Source organism: Elephantulus edwardii, unplaced genomic scaffold (assembly GCF_000299155.1).
Source record: "Elephantulus edwardii isolate Elephantulus edwardi_28Jun2011 unplaced genomic scaffold, EleEdw1.0 scaffold00217, whole genome shotgun sequence".
Taxonomy (NCBI): domain Eukaryota; kingdom Metazoa; phylum Chordata; class Mammalia; order Macroscelidea; family Macroscelididae; genus Elephantulus; species Elephantulus edwardii.
In genome coordinates this window covers 2,010,104-2,031,184 of record NW_006399967.1, presented here as the reverse complement: position 1 = coordinate 2,031,184, position 21,081 = coordinate 2,010,104, and the positions used below count along the sequence as shown (strand labels likewise).

The 21,081-nt window shown below is 58.3% G+C and overlaps 3 protein-coding genes across 3 annotated transcripts; 2 read left to right on the top strand and 1 right to left on the bottom strand.

The window, feature by feature from the left end:
* The first annotated feature begins 1,295 nt into the window (after window positions 1–1,295).
* On the top strand, window positions 1,296–4,724 carry SF3A2 (splicing factor 3a, subunit 2, 66kDa). Its single transcript, XM_006903672.1, is given in 9 exon segments — window positions 1,296–1,437; window positions 1,949–2,020; window positions 2,580–2,626; window positions 2,731–2,840; window positions 3,034–3,083; window positions 3,266–3,406; window positions 3,691–3,759; window positions 3,874–4,111; window positions 4,114–4,724. Coding segments are annotated over 9 exon segments (1,464 nt in total). The 5' UTR covers window positions 1,296–1,311.
* Window positions 4,725–5,392: 668 nt separating this feature from the next.
* On the top strand, window positions 5,393–8,159 carry AMH (anti-Mullerian hormone). The gene is made up of 5 exons (XM_006897978.1): window positions 5,393–5,834; window positions 6,215–6,357; window positions 6,491–6,599; window positions 6,683–6,845; window positions 7,289–8,159. Exons 1-5 carry the CDS (start codon window positions 5,393–5,395, stop codon window positions 8,157–8,159), a joined length of 1,728 nt encoding a protein of 575 aa, XP_006898040.1.
* A 629-nt stretch (window positions 8,160–8,788) lies between these two features.
* JSRP1 (junctional sarcoplasmic reticulum protein 1) lies at window positions 8,789–12,793 on the bottom strand. Its single transcript, XM_006897977.1, has 5 exons — window positions 12,631–12,793; window positions 10,983–11,020; window positions 10,746–10,857; window positions 9,750–9,968; window positions 8,789–9,444 (listed from the first exon to the last, which is right to left on the bottom strand). Exons 1-5 carry the CDS (start codon window positions 12,791–12,793, stop codon window positions 8,789–8,791), a joined length of 1,188 nt encoding a protein of 395 aa, XP_006898039.1.
* Window positions 12,794–21,081: the final 8,288 nt, after the last annotated feature.

Genomic DNA, 21,081 nt, shown 5'->3' with positions numbered 1-21,081 from the left:
ATAGGATGGTTCAGATCGGTGTTGATCACGTCGCTTTGTGGGTCCACCTTATCTCTTTCGTTGGCCGTCCAGTGCCGGCTTTGGTGTGGATTCTCTTCATATCTTCTGCCTGCATGTGGGTTGTTTTGTGATGGTCACGTTGTCCATCTTGGTTTAATTTCTGTGTGAACTTTTAGGTGGGTGGTTGTTACTGGCCTTCAGAATCAACCCCTAGCTGACCCTCCAGCAGGTGTTGAGATGTGGGACATCTCCTGGGAGGAGACAGCCCATCCCACCCGAAGGCAGCCGGTGCACGGGCGCACACTTGCCTTTGGAAACGCCCTTCCCGCTAGGCCTTCAGAACTCTTAGGTGGTGGTGGCGGCCGTCCTGTTTCACAGGTGAGGAAACGGGTTTAGACCATCGGATGTGAACAGTCAGAGCTGGGGTTTGAACCCGGCCTGCCCACAGGGCCTGAGCCTGGCCTTCTGCACACAGGAGGCCGCCAGCTTGGGGCAGCTTCTCTCCGTTTGTCTGGTCGTGGGTGGTCTGTTCATGTTTGAGGACACGGCAGCCTGGCCGGTGGTGCTGGGCCAGTGAAGGAGGGGGGACTTGAGAGCCCGGGGCATGGTGAACGCCTGGGTCTCCCTTGCCTGCTGGGCAGATCCCTACACGCTCAATGCAGGAAGGAGGGCAGGGCTGTGGGGACACTTCTGCTGACCACGTTCTGTCCCCATGAGCTTGCCTCGGCAGAGGCCAGGTGATGTGTGTCCAAAATTCACAAGCTAGGTGGTCAGCACTACTGGACCCCAGTATGGGAGCCGGGCTGCACAGGAGAGTGGCCTCAAGGCAAGAAGGGAATGCTTAGGGCCGGTGCTGCGTCCCTCGGACAAACCACGACTGTCCTCTGAGAAGCTTCCTGCTGCGCCAGAAAACCAGTGACCAGAAGGGAGGGCCTGGATGCCACAGGCCTGGGCAGTCTGGGAGAGCTTCCTGGAGGAGGCAGCGCTTGTTTGGGAGCCCCCAGCCTTTGGGACCTCTGAACTTAGCACCACCATTTCCGCTCCCTGTCTTTGCGTCCTCTGGCTAGGGTGACCCTTCCCTTGAGTTCATGTGATGACACATGGCCCTCCTGGCTAAGTGGGTCCTGTGGCCTGTCCACAGGAGACTTCCCCCAGGAGAGAACTGTCATAGGGAGGCCCTGTGCTCCTGAGGGTCCCTGTGAGGGGCTCCCTCTGTGTGGCCTCCAGGCTGAAGGCAGGTCCCCACGACTCACCACTCCTCCCTGCACCCCCCCCAGCTTTCTCCTCCTCTGACACCCCAAGACCGCCACCATGGACTTCCAGCACCGCCCAGGCGGCAAGACGGGGAGTGGGGGTGTGGCCTCCTCCTCCGAGAGCAACCGGGACCGCCGCGAACGCCTGCGGCAGCTGGCCCTAGAGACCATCGACATCAACAAGGTGGGCAGGGCCGGGCGGGCACGGGCAGGGCAGGTGGGCCTTGGGCTCCTTCCCTACACACAGGCCCAGAATCCCCTCCTGGGTCTGAAAGACTCTGGTTTGCGGGGTGGGGGGGCTGTGTGTTTTGAAATGCACCTGAGATACAGAGAATTGGCCAGCACCGGGCTGCGTCCTGGCATCGGGATGAGGTTGCTGCAGCCAAAACCAGCCGGTGGAGTCATGGGATTTACCCCTCGGTGCTGCTGACCTGACCACATTGTTCTCGGGGATGAAGCTGTCCTGGGCCCCTTGCCTCCTCCAAGACGTGTGGGGGACACAGCTCAGGCCTGCCTCCCATGTTAGAGGCTGCATTTTAATGCACATGGGGGTGTTAAAAGCCACATGGATGGCCTCTGCCTTGGCGACAGAATAGCACCTTGTCCGTGTCCACTGAGAGCAGGGATGGTGGGACAGGCCTCGGCCGCAGGATGTCAGCATCTCATGGAGGCCCCGTCCCCTTGTTCCCTCCCAGGACCCTTATTTCATGAAGAACCACCTGGGCTCCTACGAGTGCAAGCTCTGCTTGACCCTCCACAACAATGAGGTGCGTCTCCAGCCAGGGGTCCTCCTCCTGCACCTACCCCCACCCCCCGCTGCCCTGCCCTGCTGCATGCCCCCACCCCTCGTCCTGTCCCTGCCCCCTGCCCTGACTCACCCCCGACCCCTCGTCCTGGCCCTGCCCCGGCCCTGCCCCCTGCCCTGGTTCACTCCACACCCCTCGTCCTGCCCCTGCCCCGCCCGCTCCGCTGCCCCTGACCTTACTGTTTGCCCCTTGATCATCAGTGGACTCCATTGATGCATTGACCATAGGGTTTGCAGCCATACCGTGTCCCCTTCCAACACTTGGTTCCACCAACAGCTGTGCATTAAAAGGTGCTAACACCCAGCCCCCCCAGGAACTTGGGGGCTCTGGCTCTGAGAGCGCCTCCTGCTGCCTTGTGCACAAGCTCTGGCGGTCTGTCTTGCCCAAGTGTGTCCTCTGTATCGTCCTGGCCCCATGGCCCCCGGCTCTTGGGCCCACCAGGCACTGTCTGCCTCAAGCCGACCCCTCGAGTCCAAGGTGTGGGCCTACACGCCCTACTGCATGATGTCTCTCTCTGCAGGGAAGTTACCTGGCTCACACGCAGGGGAAAAAGCATCAGACCAACCTGTGAGTACCAGACCTGTGGGGTGACACTCATTTCCAGGGGCACTCACGTGGGCACCTCCCTGCACCTGGGCTGTGGCCTTGAATGCCTGTCCTCCCACCCACAGGGCCCGGCGAGCTGCCAAGGAGGCAAAGGAGGCCCCGGCCCAGCCTGCACCCGAAAAGGTCAAGGTTGAGGTGAAAAAATTTGTGAAGATTGGCCGCCCAGGCTACAAAGGTGAGTCTGTCTGGGCAGCACCTGGTGCTAGTTCTCTGTGAGCTGGGGGCAGCCTCGCCCAGCTCCTCCCCGCTGGGCCTGGTTACAGCCACCCTCGGAGGTCGTCACCGCCCAGCTCAGCATGATGCCCTCGGACCCTGGTGTTCTTGGGTCCAGGGCACAAAGGGCCACCTAGACCTGTCTTATCTTGCAGTCACCAAGCAAAGGGACACGGAGGTGGGCCAGCAGAGTCTCCTTTTCCAGGTGAGGCCTTGCCCTCCCTGCTCTGCCCCACACCCACCCTGTGTCTCCATGCCCTGGGGTCTCCCTTCCCTGAGGTCTCCCTGTCCCGCAGTCTCCCTGCCTCTCCTGCTTCGGGGTCTCCCAGACTGGCCTTTCCCTCTTGGAGGTCCTAAGAAAGGTATCGCCCATCGTTGTGCCCTCAGATTGACTACCCAGAGATCGCTGAGGGCATCATGCCCCGGCACCGCTTCATGTCCGCCTACGAGCAGCGGATCGAGCCCCCAGACAGACGCTGGCAGTACCTGCTGATGGCGGCCGAGCCCTATGAGACCATCGCCTTCAAGGTGTGGGGCTGGAGTGGGTTTGGGGGCTATCCTCTCAGGTGCAGGAGCAGGGAGGCAGTGGTTCTCCATGACTTCTGCCCAAGAAGGGGGTCCCTCTGAGGTGGTACTGCTCCCACATTTCCCTGAGGCTGCCTGGTCACCATGCCCTGCACTCATCCTGTGATGACCCTGGGTCCGGACACTAGCTCTTGCCGTTCGAGATCTACCCCAGGCTGTCAGGGCCCCAGTCTGCGCGCCCACCAGCCCCGGCCCTGACCCCAAAGCCCTGCCTTTCTCCCACCCAGGTGCCGAGCAGAGAGATAGACAAGGCCGAGGGCAAGTTCTGGACCCACTGGAACCGGGAGACCAAGCAGGTGGGCTGCCAGCAGTGTCCCCACAGACCACAGGGGGGTCCAGGCACAGCCACGGGGGGGTGGGGGGGTCCAGGCACAGCCGCCCACTGAAGCTGTCCTATCTGGGCCTCCCAGTTTTTCTTGCAGTTCCACTTCAAGATGGAAAAGCCCCCCGCACCACCAGCCCTACCTGCTGGGCCTCCAGGGGTGAAGCGGCCCCCACCCCCTCTGATGAACGGACTACCCCCAAGGCCACCGCTGCCTGAGGCCTTGCCCCCGCCACCACCTGGAGGCCTGCCCCTGCCACCCATGCCACCCACAGGACCAGCCCCCTCAGGGCCCCCTCAGCTGCCCCCACCAGCACCCGGGGTGTACTCCCAACCCCAGTGGTTCACCCACCAACCTCTGGGGTCCATCCTCCAGCTCCGGGGGTCCACCCTCCAGCCCCAGGGGTCCATCCCCCAGCCCCAGGGGTCCATCCCCCAGCCCCAGGGGTCCACCCCCCAGCCCCAGGGGTCCACCCCCCAGCCCCAGGGGTCCACCCTCCCCCATCTGCAGGAGTTCACCCCCAGGCTCCAGGGGTGCACCCACCAGCAGCTGGGGTTCACCCTCAGCCTCCAGGGGTGCACCCACCTGCTCCTGCTGTTCATCCCCAGGCCCCTGGGGTGCATCCACCCACTCCCGGGGTCCACCCTGCAGCCCCAGTTCATCCCCAGGCTCCAGGGGTTCACCCGCAGGCTCCAGGTGTCCACCCCCAGGCACCAGGGGTCCATCCTCAGGGACCAGGCGTTCACCCCCAGCCTCCTGGGGTTCACCCGCAGGCTCCTGGGGTTCACCCCCAGCCTCCTGGGGTCCACCCTCCTGCTCCTGGGGTGCACCCCTCAAACCCTGGGGTGCACCCCCCAACTCCAATGCCCCCGATGCTGAGGCCCCCACTCCCCTCCGACGGCCCAGGAAGCCTTCCTCCCCCTCCTCCAGGCAATTGAAGGATAACCTCCCTGCCCGGCCCCCGCCCCCTCTTGTGGAGAAGTGCCTGTTTATACACAGCGCTCTGTGCAGCGTGTCATCCCCACCACTCAATAAAGTCCCCTGGGCCTCCAGTGCATTGTGTGTCTGTGGGATAGGGGTCCCCACTGCTCCCCAGCTGTGTGCATATGACGTGGGGGGGTGTGGCTGCTGGGCGAGGTTCGTGGCTGATGACTCCCTGCTAATGGGAGGCCACTGGGCAGGGGTCATTGTGGATAGGGAGCTGCTGGGCTGGGGGTGTCACTGTTGATGGGGGGGTGTTTACCGATGAGATGCCTCTGCAGGTCAGCCGTCTTCAGCACAGTCACCCCTGGCCAAGCTGAGCACCCTCCTACCCCAGGCCTGGAGCTTGGCCACAGCTCTGCCCGCCACTAACCCCCCCCACTGGCCTGGTCCCCACCCCTGGCCCAGACCTGTTTACCATCCCACCAGTCACTCCCAGGGAGGGAGGCTCAAGGTCGTGGGGAGAGACAGATAGCTGGGAATAGAACGGGAAGTGTCCAGTGAAGACACCTCCTCCAGGCTCACCCAAGGCGCCCCCCAAGGTCACATCACAGGAGCCAGCCCCCACCCCCGGCATTGGGCGTGAGCCTTACTTAAGCTTGGCCACCTGGTCCCCAGCACCACAATGCTTGTCTCCTCATCTTGCCCTGGCCTAGCCCTGGTGCTGGCCACAGTGGGGGCTGTGCTGGGGGTCAGGACCCCGAAACAAGAACCTCTGAGTGTCCCAGCCACCCCTGAGGAGCCAGCCATGAGCCTCAGGGGCCTGACCTCAAGAAATGACTGGACCTGGTCACCCTTAGACAGGCCTGGGGACCACCTGTGCCTGGTGTCGCTGGGCAGGGGCAGTGGAAACAGTGGGACCCTGCGAGTGGTGGGTACCCTGGGGGACTCTGAGCAGGCCTTCCTGGACACCGTGCGCCGTGCCCACTGGGGGCCTCAAGACCTGGCCACCTTCGGCCTCTGCACCTCCAGCAGCGAGCAGCCTGCCCTGGGCCCCCTACAGCAGCTAGGCTCCTGGCTCAGTGCACCTGCGGGTCAGCACCTGGTGGTCCTGCACCTGGAAGAAGGTACGTGAGGGCTGGGCACGTTCCTCTCTGAGAAGGCAGGTGCTGCAGCGCTGCCCACAGCGCCCAGCTGCCCACAGTGCCCAGCAGGGCCCTTCCACCCCCAGGACCACGGAGAGAGCCACATACACAGCCCAGTGGGCAGCAGGCACAGTACTCAGCCACGTTCAGAGACACGGCTCCACCAGGTCATGGGGTTCCCAGAACCAGAGACCTAGAGAAGCCATGGCACCTGTGCCCACACCCTCGATGTCTCTGCCCTCCGCCGGCCACACTATCCTGCGGGGCTGGCTTCCCAGTTGGGGTGGATCTCCACCCCAGCAGCCATTGGGGGGGACCTGGGCCCAGTGGCTCAGGTGCCCCTCCCCACTGTCTGGCTGCAGTGACGTGGGAACCCACCCCTTCCCTGAGGTTCCAGGAGCCCCCACCCGGAGGAGCTGGCCACCTGGACCTGGCACTGCTGGTGCTGTACCCCGGAGTGGGCTCTGCCACCACAGTCTCGGGTGCTGGGCTGCCGAGAGCCCAGGTATGAGGGGACCTGGGGCCAGCGGAGTGCAGCTGTCAGGGGGCAGAGGGTGGGGGTGGCGGTCAAGGGCAGGGGTCGGTCAGGCGAGGGAGCATGGCTCTGCCTGCCCAGCGCAGCTGCTTCATGTCCGCAGAGTCTCTGTCCGGCCCCAGACACTCGCTACCTGGTGCTGGTCGTGGACCGCCCTGACACTGCCTGGCGAGGCTCTGGCCTGACTCTCACCCTGAGGCTGCATGGAGATGGTAGGCGGTGGGGACCCTGGCAGGATCTGACGAGGGTGGGCAGGCTGCCCGGCCCTGGGCCCTGAGCAGTGCACCTGCTACAGGTGTCCCGCTAAGCATGGCCCAGCTGCAGCGGCTACTACTCGGCCCCAAGACCCACTGCTTCACAAGGACACCTCCCATCCTGCTGCTGCTGCCCCCGAGGCCCCCGCCCACCCCGCTGCCTGCACATGGCCAGCTGGACACCGTGCCCCTCCCAACAGTCAGGTTCGGGGCTGACTGGGGCCAGGGGTAGAAGTGACAGGACAGCCTGAGGGGCCTGGGGAGAAAATAGGGGCCTTGCCTTTTCCCCCTGGGGGGATGGAGAGAGACCTTGGGTGCTCCGGAAGGGGCTAAAATCCAAGGGGCGGGGGGGTTGGGCAGACAGAGGGCTCAAGGTGTTTGTGGCTGAGAAGGGTGGCTGGGGGGTCCAGAGTTTTTGGGGAAAAAGATAGAAAGGAGGTCGGGAGGACCGGGGACTTGGGACAGTGTGGCTGGGGGACCAGGATGCCGAGGAGGGGGGAAGGGGTGGGGTACAGGGAGTGTGTCTAGGGTGCTTGGGATGGCACGCAAAGTACTTGGGAACGAAGGAGGGGTGCAGGGTGCTGGTAAAGGACCGGCAGGAAGGAGGGAGCGCTGTCCGGCGCCGCTCACCGCCCTCGCTCTTCCAGGCCATCCCCACAGCCAGAGGTGCCACACAGCGCAGACCCCTTCCTGGAGACGCTGACGAGCCTGGTGCGCACGCTGCGAGGTCCCCCCGGCCGGGCCTCCCCGCCGCGCCTGGCTCTGGACCCGGGTTCACTGGCCGCAGTCCCTCAGGGCCTCGTCAACCTGTCGGACCCCGCAGCGCTCGAGAGTCTGCTGGACGGCGAGGAGCCGCTGCTACTACTGCAGCCACTGGCCGCTGGCGAAGCCGCTGCGGACGCCGGGCCCGGGCCCTCCCCAGCGCAGGAGGCGCCCTGGGCTGCGGGCTTGGTGCGCCGCGTGGCCGCCGAGCTGCAACTGGCGGCGGCGGAGCTGCAAAGCCTCCCCCGGCTGCCTCCCGCTGCCAAGCCGCTGCTGGCGCGCCTCCTGGCGCTGTGCCCGGGGGACGCCGGCGAGGAGGACGGGCCTGTGCGGCCGCTGCGCGCGCTGCTGCTGCTCAAGGCGCTGCAGGGTCTGCGCACCGAGTGGCGCTGGCGGGAACGGCGCGAAAGACCGCAGCGCAGCTCGAGGGTGGCTCCTGACGAGGAGGACGGACCTTGCGCGCTGCGCGAGCTCGTCGTGGACCTGCGCGCCGAGCGCTCCGTGCTCATCCCCGAGACCTACCAGGCCAACAACTGCCAGGGCACGTGCGGGTGGCCGCAGTCCGACCGCAACCCGCACTACGGCAACCATGTGGTGCTGCTACTTAAGATGCAGGCGCGAGGCACCGCCTTGGCGCGGCCACCCTGCTGCGTGCCAACGGCCTACGGCAGCAAGGTGCTGATTAGCCTCTCGGAAGAGCGCATCAGCGCGCGTCACGTGCCCAACATGGTGGCCACCGAGTGTGGCTGCCGATGACCCCTAGGGCCGGTCACATTCCCACCCGTATTTATTCTGACCCAATATTGCCAATAAAGACCAACACAATTAGTGCGTCTGTGCGTGTTATGTTTAGGACAGGTGGGTACTTTGGATGTTGCAAACACTTTGGGCTTTGCACGTGGTTCAAATCCACTTACTGCTCTGCGGCAAGAAAGGTGGGCGATCTCTGGTTTTACTATCTTTGGAAACAGGTCAGAGGGGCAGCTCTGGTCGGTTCCACTGATGGCACGGAACAATAATCACGGCCCATCTCGAAAGACAAGCCCTCTGATCTACTTGGCAGGAAGCTACGCAGCAGTTCCGCCATGCAGGCACGAGGTCAACGTGGCACCAGCTGGTCTGAAGCTGGTGGAAACGAGTCGCCCGCAGTTCTCCCCAGGAAAGGCCTGGTGATCTTTCGTGAAAATTAAGACCAAGAGAGCTGGAGAAGGGTCGCGAGCAGCCAGGATCCACTCCTGGCAGTGAATTCTCTGGTTGGAGATCTTCCCCCGTCTCCCGACCCTCCTGCAGAACGCAGGTCCCGGGTCAGGCCCACCTCTCCACCCATCGCCATCGCTCAGGCCTCTGCGCAAAGGGCCGGGGCTCCTCGGCGCCCGTCGCCCGGCTCAGTCCCGCCCCCTGTCGGCTCGGTGCTTCGGGCGCGCGGGCCGCTCCTCGGAGGAGGAGCTGCGGCCTCGCCTCCTGGGCTCCCAGGCCGGGCCCTTGCCGCGCTGGGGGTCCGCGGAGTCCCGTGCCCGCGGCCAATGGCTGCCTTCGCGCTCTCCCCGCCGCATCTGGTCCGGGCGCGGCCTCTCCTTCCGCGGCCTCGCCTCCTTCTCCCTCCGCGGCCTCTCCTTCCTGGGCCTCTGCTCCTTCTCCTTTCGCTGCCTCTCCTCCTTCCTCCTCCTCTCTCTGCCGGGCAGCTTCTCCTTGTGCTCTTGTTCCGCCTGGGCCTCCCCGGGGGTCTCCTCGGTGGTCTTGCCGGCCTCCTCGTCTTCCACTGCGGCCTTTCCGCTCCCTGGAGCCTCTGGCCTGGCCTCAGCCTCCTCCTGGGGCTCAGGGGGTGCGGGCGGCGCGGGTGGGGGGACCCAGGCCGTCGGCTTCGGCTGCAGGACGGACAGTGGGCCGAGGGTCAGCGCCCCTTCCCCGCCCGTGGTGTGGGCTCCACACCCCTCACCCCAGGTCACCTGCAGGTTGGCTCTCACCGGAGGCGGTTCTCGAACCTTTGGGGCAGGGCTTGGCGGCACCCACGGTTCCACTGCCTCCTTGCCAATCACCACGTCTAGGGTGAAAAGGGGTCCCCAAGTCAGCCTGGGCGATGACCAGCGCCCCAACCATCTCTGTCATTGTGCAGTGAGCGCTCTGCCCCTGGCCAGTTTTCCTGAAGACAGTTCTCCCCGCCCAGATCTGCTGCAGGTGCACCTCCCCGTCCCCTCCCCTTTGTCCCGCAGCGTTCAGTATGGGGGTGGGGACGGGGCTAGAACGATGGGCACAGCCATCGGGGTGCCAGGGGCCATGCCCTCGGCCTTACAGGGCCTGGGACGTCCATAGGGTGGGGCTGCAGAGACTGTTGCAGGGTGGCCCTACCAGAGGCCCAAGGCCGGTTCCCTACGGGCAGGTGCCCCGCGGGGTGCTCACCGTGGCACAGCTGGCACGCCGAGCCGAGCAGCGCCACCAGCGAGGCGAGCACCAGGCACTTGTTGAGCGTCACGTCTCCCCAGGGCAGCTCGTCGCTCGGGGGCGGCGGCGGTGGCTGTGCGGGTGGCACGCTCTGGGTCTTCTTCCGCGCAGGGGCGCTGCGGGGCGCTGCGGACAAGTGTGCCCAGGCCTCCTGGTCAGTGGGGGGCGGGCCTGGGACCCTTCCCACGCGCGGGCACTGAGGGGCCGCGGCTGGTACCCTCCCCAGGTCTCCTGGTCAACGGGCGGTTTGGGTCGGTATGTCCTGGACCCGCTCCAGGCTCCCTAGTCAATGGGCAGGAGAATGACCCTGGACCCTCCCCAGGCCTCCTGCTCAGTGCGAGGCTGGCATGGTGGCACAGAACACCCCTCACCAGGTGTGAGGACCGAGGGGCGGCAGTCCAGGACCCTCCCCAGGCCTCTTGGTAAGTAGGAGGCTAGGATGGAGGCCCGGGACACCCCTACCCCAGGGGCAGGCACCAAGAGGCAACAGCTTGGGACGCCCCCACCCTCCCACCTCCTTGTCCGTGGACGGCTGGGGCAGTGACCCGGGACATCCCAGCCAGGGACAGGCACCAAGAGGAGGGTTGCCAGCGAGCCCCCCCAGGCACGGGCACCAAGGGGCAGCAGCCCAAGGATCCTCCGGCCTGGATTCTGCTCCGACCTCCACTCTGCACCCGCGAAGATGCCATAATCGTGGTCGAGTGGCTGCGTGAAGCTTCACCAAGCCTTCATGGGTGTGATGAACCATCAAGACCAGCAGTACCTTTATCCTCTGCCCTCAACACCTGGACATCTCTCAGACACTGGGAGCCCCCGCACCCAGATCAGGACATAGTCCCTGGATCTACTCTCCAGGGCTAGCCCATGCACTCCCACACCTCACCCTGCCTTCTGCAAACCCACTTGCTCCAGCTTTCGTCTTCTCCTTCCCGGGGCTTGGGACTCTTTTGACCGCAGGCTCCTTTTCTATCTTCTTGGGCTTGGTGTCCACACCACCCTCACCTGCTGGGGAGTCCTGGGGGAGAGTCAGGAGACACTCTGAGTGCTTCCTCCAGCTGCATTTCCCGCCTTCCTTGACCATCATCACCCAACTCTGGAGGAGGGACCCCTGGGCTACACCTGAGGTCCCCAGCTACTCACCTGAGGCCGGCTGCTGAGGTCGGCCAGGCTAGGCATCCCTGCTGATGGAACAGAGGAGAGTCAAACCATGCCGTCCTCCTCCCAGCTCCGCCCCCTTTACAGATAAGAAAGCACTTAAACAGAGACATGAACAATGGCCTCTGAGACTGATCCTGAGTCAGCCTTCAGAACTGGAACAAAATTCACCCTCGTGACACAATTTTCAGTCACACTATATGAGCAGGACGCCAGGGAGCCACTCTTTAGAGTAACCAACAATATAAGGTCCAAAGGGCAGCATTTGCCCAAGGACAAAGTCTAAAAGGCAGAAAGAGGGAGACTAGAAGGATTAGTGGACATGAGCATCACAGGGTGGGAATGGGGATAGTGTCGTAATAATGTTATAAAACAATGTCTGAATGGTTCAGCAGAAAGCTAATTTGCTTTGCAAATTGTTACTCAGAAAATTATTTTTAAATGAAGGAAAAAGCACTTAAGCAATACAACTATGAGATATCATCTCACCCCAGTAAGAATAACAAAATTTAACAGAGCAGCAAACATCAAATGTTGATGAGGTTGTGGAGGAACTAGAACCCTTATTCACTGTTGGTGGGAGTATAAGACGGTGCAACCACTGTGGAAGGCGGTGTGGCGCTTTCTCAAAAATTTGTAAATAGAAATACCATTTGACCCAGCGATTCCACTACTGGGAATTTACCCTAAAGAAACCATAACTGCCACCCAACCAGATAGATGCACACCCATGTTTATTGCGACTTTGTTTACAAGAGTAAAGAGCTGGAAACAACCCAAGTGCCCATCAACAAACAAATGGATAGAGAAGCTGTGGTATATTCACACAATGGAATACTATGCTGCATTGAAAAAAAGGAACTCATGAAAAATTTTGCAAAATGGATGACCCTGGAGGACATTATGCTGAGTGAAATATCTCAGTCACAAAAGGACAAATATTGCATAGGGCCACTGTTATAAAATGGAACTGACATCGGGGTTGATGGGAGACAGAAAAGGAGTGGAGGAATGATGTACACTGCGTTGAAACAAATGAGGGAGAGAACTGTTTAAAAGGGACATATGAATGGGTATTCTTGTCATTACAGAAGTCTAGAGTGAAGGCTACATGGTGGAGTGGACTTGGAGGGAGGGATTGCATAACAATGAAAGAGTCAAGGAAAAGAGTGAATTGGAGGGAGAGGGTGGGCAAGGAAAAAAGTGCAATAATGAATGACTGGAAACCCTAAGTCTCTGTAAACTTTGATTAAAATGAATTAAAACAAACCTTTTCATAAAAAAAAAGTGCTTAAGCTCAGAGACATCAAGAATCTTGCCCAAAGGCACAGAGCATCTCGATGGCAAACTGAAGTCTGAACCCAGAACTCTGTTTGGAGTTGCTGGCACAGTTCTCAGTGCTGCTAACCCAAGGTCAACATTTCAAACCCATTAGCAGCTCCGCAGGAAAAAGGTGTCTACTCCTATAAAAACCAGGCTTAGAGACCCTACAGGGCTGCTGCTCTGCCCACTGGGGTCAGGGGACAGAGAAGGGTTTGCTTTGGCTCTCTGCTTTCTCCTGACTCCTTGCACACCCCTCAGGCAGGAGCGGGAGAGCACAGTTAAGTATCGGAGGGTCTCAGGAGAAAGTCACCTGCAGGGTCCTCGAGCTGTGTCCTCCCAGGCTTGGCCTGGGCACCTCGGGCTGTGTTCTCCCGGGCCCGTCCTGAGTAGGGGTCAGCCAGTGCAGAGAGGTCCTCCCCGGCCCGGCAGCTGCCCAGGCCTCCATCCAGCTCCTCCAAGGGCCTGGTTGTCATGGCAATGCCAGGAGCTGCAGCATCAGGCTGGAAAAGAGGCAGAGGGAGAGCCTTGCTGGGCCTGGAGCTGCCCTGAGGATTTGTACTGAAATCCGGCTCTGTGCCCTCTCCTGTCACCAGCCTCTGCCCTGGCAAACCCATACTCGCCTCGGGTGGCCCCAGCTGTCCCTGCCAGCCCCCTTCTTGATGGCCCTGGCTCCCGCCTCAAAGTGCCCCTCCCCGGTCCTGTCTCTCGGGGGTCCCTGTGTCCCTAAGCCCAGTAGCCGATGAGGCTGGTGCCCAGAGAGGGTTGGGGGGCTCCTGCGGGGCCACACACTGGTGAGTCAGAAGCACCACAGCCCAGAACCTGCTGGCCACAGGCTCATGCTCTCTGAGTCCGGGGACTATTTTTATCTGGTGTCTCAGGCCAGCAACAGGCCAGTGGGCAGTCCAGTCCCTCCCCCCAGATCCCCACTCCCACTGCGTTTCCCTTGGGGCCATTCCGTCCTGCTAATCCTGACATTCAAGTCTCCACCAGACCCCCTAGACTCTTGGGGTTCAGGACCCCCTGGCTCAGGCCCTGAGGGAGGCATCCTGGGGTATCCCAACCCCAGAACTGATCCCCTGTTCTCCCCTATGGCTTCTGACCCCATTTGGCAGATGAGGAAATTGAGGCTGGAGATGGGGTGTTACACAAAATTTGAGGTGAAATCCACTTTAGTCTGTTTCCCAAAGCTCTACTTTCCAGGGTCCTTGTGTGTCTCTACACTTCCCTCAGACCCCAAGTTTGGGAGGGGGTAGGGCCACCTGTGGGGGAGGGTGCCTATGGAGAGGTAAAACTAGGGGTGCATGTCCCAGGTTGGGAGTAGCCACAGGATAGGGGGCTCTGTGGGCCTTGACAAGCACCTCCTCAGACCTAGAAGCCCCCTCTTTGCTCCGACCTCCCCCAGCCCCACTCACCCGCAGCTGCCGTCTGGTGGACAGGATAGCTCCTAGGGAGGAGGCCGGGTGACAGACAGGAACAGGTGGCCGGAGGGGGCAGGGCTGGCCAATCAGCGTGGCCCAAGTGACTGACAGAGGAGGAGGGGCGGTCGAGGCTGCAGCTGGGGCACCGGGATGAGTGTGCCTGCCTGGGCTGTGTGATCCGGGTAGCTTCACGTCTCTGGGTCTTGGAGATGACTCAGAACACCCAGGGCTGTAATTGTGCCTGCTCTCTGGCGTCCAGTCCAGTCAGCACATGTTGGCAGAGCATGCATTATGCTCCAAGACCTGGGGGGCAAGGACCTGCAGGGTCAGGAGAAGACCCCACCCACAGACCCACTCCAGGACCAGCCAGGCCTGCAGGGATCAAGGACTGCAGAGCCCTGTGGGTCAGGGAGGACTCCCTGGAAGAGGAGGAGGTAAGAGTGTTAGGAGCCAGAGCATCAGGGAGGACTCCCTGGAGGAGGAGGAGATAAGGGTGTCAGGAGTCACAACATCAGGGAGGACTCCCTGGAGGAGGAGGTAAAGGTGTCAGGAGTTAGAGCATCAGGGAGGACTCCCTGGAGGAGGTGTCAGGGAATTCCAACTCATCGCGAACCTCCATGGATTTCAGAGGCTGTAAATCTTTGGGGGAGGAGGAGACTGCCCAGCTTTCTCCCTCAGAGCGACTGCTGGACTCAAACCTGAAGGTCAGTTAGCAGCCTGCCACATTACACATCGCCTTCCTGCTAACTAAAGAGAGAAACCATACAGACAAACAGCTTGGTACTTAAGGGCGATGTTTCCTTTTTGAACGAAACGCCATACGTTAGTGCGACATCTTTGGTGTCCTGTTTAACAGCAACTCTACCAGGATGGATGCGTAGCACAAAATCAGAACATGCAGCCTTTACTGGCCCATTTGATGGTCTTCAGTACATACCTGGAGCTATGAAATCATCACCACTCTGTGATCTGGAATGCTCTTATCACCCCAGAGCCACCAGCTGTCACAGTCATCCAGGCCACCGCTGACCTGGGGCGCTCCCACTATGCGTCTGGCCGACATTTGGCTTGATGGAGTCATACAGCTCCTATGATTCCTCTGGTTTCCGACCTCTGGGCGATACGTTTGCTCTCACTGATGACCACTTGGGTGTGGGCTTTGCTGCGCCCCGTCACTGCACGAGACCCCAAGTCCCCCTCCGACTACGGTGGTGCAGGGGCTCAGCCGTCCACTCCTGGGGACTCAGGGCTGCATCCCTGTCCATCACCAAGGGTACATCCTGCACCCAGACCAGCGAGGTGGAGGCCAGGCTGGGAGCCCCGAGAGGACAGAGACCTTGAGGGGACCCTGCATCATTCAAAATCCTGAGCCGTTACAGTCACAAGAAGCCACCAGGGAAAGGAGCCTCGTGGCCCTGTGTTTAAGCACCTGACTGCTACTATCTGGAGCAGAAAAATCTGGCAACCTTGTCCTGTAAAGATCCCAGCCTGAGACCCCCACAGAGCAATCCATCTGTAACACATGGGGTCACTGTGGGTTGAATGGACTCACTGGCCCCTAGGGACAGTCAAACTCACCTGTGAGTGGACACTGACTGCCAGCCACCCTGCAGAACACAGCAGAACTGCCCCAAGGCAGAACGGGCATCCCAAGGCAGCGGGATTTATGGAAGCCACTGCTGTGGAAGGAACATCTGGTGGGTTTAAACCACTGATCTTTTGGTTAAATAAGCTCAGTAAAATGTTGCTCAATAGAAACATTTAGGGAGCTCTGGGGGCCTAGTGGCAAGAAAACTTCACTGCAATCCCAAAGGCGTGCGGTTCAGATCCACCAGCTGCTCCACGGGAGAAAGATGGGCAGTCTTCTCCCGTGTGATTTACAGCCTTGAAAACCCGCTGCATGGTCAGCTGTGGGTCTCAGTGGTGCTCACCACTCCAGCAGGCTTGTATCTTTCAAGCCAGGTCGATTGCTTCGGGTGCATCTGGAAGTTCAACAGTGAGTGAGGAGGGCTTTGGACTGTGCTGTGTGTGCACCCACGGTGGTAGCCGCCGCTCCAGCTCGAGTCCCTGAGGGTCTTCGCGTCTCTCCGGCCCTCTCCTCCCCTCAGCAGGAGTCCCTTCTCCAGGGACAGGTCCATCCTGATAGTGTGTCCAGAGCACGGGAAACGAACTCTCCGCTCCCCAGCTTCCAAGGAGCGTCTGTCTGCCTGCTCTTCCTCCCAGACACCTTTCTTTGTCCTTCTGACAGTCTGTGAGACAGTCAGTGTTCTGCACCCGCCTCCCCATTTAGGGGGCTGGACGCCCAAATTCAGAGGGCCAGCTCTTGGGAGGTGCTCCCTTTGCTGGACTTAGAGAAAGGGCCACGTGTCCTCTCACCCGTGAGCCCGGCGTCCCTCAGAGTTCTCCTGGCTTGACATCACTCTTCCGGAGGTGTAAGAGGTTCTTAGTATGGGGACCCCAGGCCTAGAGGACAAACTCCACTCTTCACTCTCTTCCCCAGGTGGGCATGTGGCCTCCGCTTCTGTTCACTGCTCTTACCTGCATCTCATTGAGAAGAGAAAATGCCCACACCCCAGGGAAATCCGAGTTCACGGGCTCACGGCTGTGATCTGCGGAGACATGAGCTCAGGGCTGCATCCCACCCTCATCCTGCTTCATCCAAACCCAAAGTTCATTACCGTCAAGTTGGAACCGACCCACAGCTGACCCTGCAGCGGGTTTTCAAGGCTGTATATCACACGGGAGGAGATTGCCCATCTTTCTCCTGCGGAGCAGCTGGTGGATTTGAACCAACACAGTGGCTTGGCCTTGGGGTGAGGAGTGCAGCCCCCTGTGGGCAAGGCCACCAGAGCCCCTCCCGCCTCGTTAAAACATCATAAGACAGGCTGAGCGCACAACGTGGGGAATCTCAACTCAGCTGCAGCAACACAGACTTTTGGGGGACAGAATCCATAAGCTTTCCTCTGATGTTACTGTGAGGTTTTTAAAAAATATGACTGGATTTTGCCTCGTATTTAAAAAAGGCTTTTGGTTGCCAGTCTGGGGCTATTTCCAGGCTGGAAAGATGAGTGCAACAGCTGGATTCTGCAAAGGTGTATTTTCTGGTTTGCGGTTGAGACTAGGGTGTGGCTTTGCTCACAACAGGGTGTGAGCCGATTGGATTTGGCCTCTATTTAAAAAGGCTTTTGGACCCTTGGGACTGTGGCCCTCAGGCCTGGTTTTTGTGAATCTCCCTAATGAAACAGGCTTGGAAGTAAGAGTGATATCCACTTCCGAAAAAAGCTTGTCTCTAGAAACTCTATGAACTTAGAGAAAAGATGAAAGTTTTGTGTTCAAGACTTTCCTTCATAGGGTCGCTATGGGTCATCTACGACTGTATGACACTTAACAACAACCCTAACAACTAACAGTAATAATCTGAATGTGCTTGGCTACTAACCAAAGGGTTGGTGGTTCAAAGCCACGCAGGAGCTGTAGTGTCACATCACAGACAGGCACAGTCCTCCTGGGAGCCACACGTGCTGTCCACTACGGAAACCCATCTGGACTGTGTGGCTCCGGCACCTTCACGTTTGGAGAGGGCACAGTCAAGGCCACTGTCTGCTCCAGGCCTCCTCCTCAGCTGGGCAGGTCCAGCTCCAGGCAGACAGGGAGCCCTGATGGACGCTGTTGGCCTTCAGGTGCTGACACTCAGGTAACCAGTTGCTGCTGGTGCATACCAGTTGGAACTGACCTGTAGCTGACCCTCCAGCGGGTTCCACAAGGCAGTGAATCGCACAGGAGGAGACCACCCATCTTTCTCTCATGTTGCTGCTCCTGGACCCCAACAGTGTGCCTGCAGGTGGGCAGAGTGGCCCCCCACCACTAGACCGCCAGAGATGACTAGAAGCAGCTGAAATGTACACAGACCCCTTCGTCCAGAGCGGGATGGAGGATGAAAGGGACCTCTGCTAAGCCCCCTTCTCTCACGCAGCTCCTGTGTCTTGGGGGAAGGGGGAGGGGAGCCCAGCACCCAGGTCCTGCCACAATGAGCGATGGTTCTAGATCTTTCTCTGAGGTGATTGCATCCAGAGTCTCTAGGTCCAACAGCTAACACCCTCGACTGTTAACTGAAAGGTGAGGGGTTCGAGTCCACTCAGAGGTGCCTTGAAGGAAAGGACTGGAAACTTACCGCTGGCATCCTTCCACACCAGCCCTGGGCACCTCCTGCCCCGCAGACCTTGCAGGCCAGCCCTCCGCCTCCCCACCTTCCACTCTGCCAGCCCGGGGTGTATCCTGCCCCTGCACACCTGGAGGCCAGCCCTCCCCACCCCGAGAAGTCAGTGGGTTCACTCCATCAGAGGCCACGTCACGGGCAGAGCTGCCCCACGGGACTCCTTACGCTGCCAGGTTCAGGGGTGCAGACCACCAACCCACAGCGACTCTGTGTCCAGCAGCTCTGGAGCCTGCCCTGTCCCCTGTCCTGAGCCAGGCGCACTGACTCTGACACTCCGATTCTCATTGGCCCAGTTACTGTGTCAATCCATCCGGGGTCTCCCTCTCCTGTGCTGCCCCTCCACCCTTCCAAGCACAATGTCCTTCTCAAGAATCAGTCCCTCCTGGCCACATGCCCAAAGTATGTGAGATGGAGCTTCAAAATCCTAGCCTCCAAGGAGAAACTTGGTTTCACACTCTCCAGGATAGACCTGCTTGTTTTATTGGTGATCCATGTATATATGTTCAAGATTCTTCTCCAGCACCACAACACAAAGGCATCAATATTTCTTCTGTCATCTTTAGTCCAGCTCTCTGACGCATAGCAAGTAATTGCAATGACCATGGCCTGTATCAGGTGCACCTTAGTCTCCAGACTGGTATCATTGTTTCTCAGCACTTTGGAGAGGAGGCCTCTGACAGCAGATTTTCCCCAGTGCAATTTGTCTTTTGGTTTCCTGACTGCTGGTGTCAAGAGTGTTGCTTGTGGAGCTGAGCAAGCTGTGACTATTAACAACTTCAATCCATCTATCATGATGCTGCTAGTTGGCCCAGTAGTGAGATGGTCATAAAAGGGTAAACAACTGTATCAGAACTGTTACTGTGCAAATAAGAGGTTCACTGAGGGTTGGGAGGAGGGAGAGAGTAGAAAAAGAACGTCCAGACAATGAATGCTGTAAAGGGTGAGGACAAGCGAAGAACTGACAAAAAGAACCAGATGGCTATTGAAATTAATTTGTAAATAGAAACAAGATATTTATAGGGGTTCAAGTGGAGAAGGGGGAGAAAGGAAACGGGATGAGAGAAGGAGGAGAGGGAGAAACAGTAAGGTAGCAGAGGTCGGTGGGTAGATGGGGTGAAGGAAAAGGCAAAGTGCAGTGAGGACTTGAGATTGATCAAGAAAGACATTGACCAATAGTAAATATACAATCGAGCTCCAGTGATCTAGTGGCAAGAAGCTGCACTGCAATCCCAGAGGTACGGGGTTCGAATCCACCAGATGCTCTGCTGGAGAAGGAGGGGTGATCTCCTCCTGTACCAGTCAGATCTGATTTGATGGGACACACACACACACACACACACACACATAATTAATAAATGATGATACAGAACACATATGATATGAGTGACTGCATGAAATATAGCATGCATGGCTAAAACAACGGAATGTGTGATTGTATAAAATAAAATGTCTGAATGAATGTGTAAAATACAATGCTCATGAATGAAACAAGAAAACGAATGATTATATAAAAGACAATGTACTGGTGCAACCACTGTGGACGGTGGTATGGCGCTTTCTCAAAAAGTTGCAAATAGAAGTACCATTTGACCCAGCAATTCCACTACTGGGATTATACCCCAAAGAGACCATAACTTACAGCCAAGCAGATATATGCACACCCATGTTTATTGCAGCTTTATTCACAATAGCAAGGAGTTGGAAACAACCCAAGTGTCCATCATCAAATGAATGGATAGAGAAGCTGTGGTATATTCACACAATGGAATACTACGCTGCATTGAAAAACAAGGAACTCATGCAATATTATTAAAAATGGGTGACCCTGGAGGACATTATGCTGAGTGAAGAATCCCAGTCACAAGAGGACAAATACTGCATGATGTCACTGTTGTAAAACAGGACTGACATCGGGCGGGATTGGGGGTAGACTGAGAAAGATGGGATAAATAATGTATACTGCATTGAAACAGATGACGGAGAAAACTGTTTAAAAGGGATATGTGATAAGGTATTTCTGTCATGACGGGAGTCCAGAGCGAAGGCTGTATAGTCGAGTGGACCTTGGGGGAGGGATTGTAAAACAATGAAAGAATTTTTCTTTTACTTTTCCAAGAGGGTAATATACTGGGGGGAGGGGGGTTGGAAGCAGAGAAAAGTGCATCAATGAATAGATGGAAATCCAAAGTCTCTGTAAATTTTCATTGAAATTAATAATAAAAAATGTTTTAAAAAGACAATGTAAGTGAATGAAACAATGATATAATTGTATAAAATGCAAGGTACATGAATGGAACAATGGTAGGAATGATTGTATAAAATACAGTGTACATGAATGAAATACAATGTATATGATTGATAATATAAAATATAGTATACATGAATGACTGTATAAAATACAATGTGATATGAATAACTGTATAAAATACAATCTACATGAATGGAACAATGATATGCATGAATACAATATACAACGAACATGAATGAAACAATTCCATGATTGATTGTATAAAACACAATGTATATGAATGCGGTTTTAAACCCCAAACAAAAAACCCTCGATGTCCAGTGGCTGCTCGCTCACCACGCCGTCCACGGGAGGGCCAGGACTGCCTCACAGGATTGGACTGTGAATCTTTACTGAAGCAGACCGCCCCCCATCTTTCTCCCATGGGGTGACTGTTGGGGTCAGCCTTTTGGCTACTTTCCTTTGACCATGGGGCCACCTGAGCTCCCGAACAGGAGGGAGACGGCCGGTCTTTCTACCCCTCAGCGGATGATGAAGTCCAGCCACCGACCTCTCGGTAACAGTACAATGCCTGATGCGCTGTGCCACCAGAGCCCCTTATCAGAGGAGAGTAAAAAGAAACTGGCAATCACCCAAGCCTGAGGTCTACCAGGTGCCTCCTGGGGAATCGTGCCCGTAGTTCCTGCAGAACTGGCACAAAGTGGGGTGCGGGGAGACACGGTAGAGTGCTCGAAGCCCAGGGATTTGTAAGGGGGAACAAGGGGCGCAGCTGGGAACAGGGGCACAGGGAGATCCAGGGGACTGTAAGGGACACAGGGGGATCCAGGGGACTGTAAGGGACACAGGGGGACCCAGGGGACTGTAAGGGACACAGGGGGA

Coding starts and splice junctions, on each gene's coding strand:
- AMH (XM_006897978.1), top strand. CDS start 5,393: ATGCTTGTCTCCTCATCTTGCCCTGGCCTAGCCCTGGTGCTGGCCACA. Junction 6,358..6,490: donor CTGGGCTGCCGAGAGCCCAG/GTATGAGGGGAC, acceptor TCATGTCCGCAG/AGTCTCTGTCCGGCCCCAGA. Junction 6,600..6,682: donor CCTGAGGCTGCATGGAGATG/GTAGGCGGTGGG, acceptor CACCTGCTACAG/GTGTCCCGCTAAGCATGGCC.
- JSRP1 (XM_006897977.1), bottom strand. CDS start 12,793: ATGACAACCAGGCCCTTGGAGGAGCTGGATGGAGGCCTGGGCAGCTGC. Junction 10,858..10,982: donor ACCTCAGCAGCCGGCCTCAG/GTGAGTAGCTGG, acceptor ACTCTCCCCCAG/GACTCCCCAGCAGGTGAGGG. Junction 9,969..10,745: donor GAAGACGAAAGCTGGAGCAA/GTGGGTTTGCAG, acceptor ACTTGTCCGCAG/CGCCCCGCAGCGCCCCTGCG.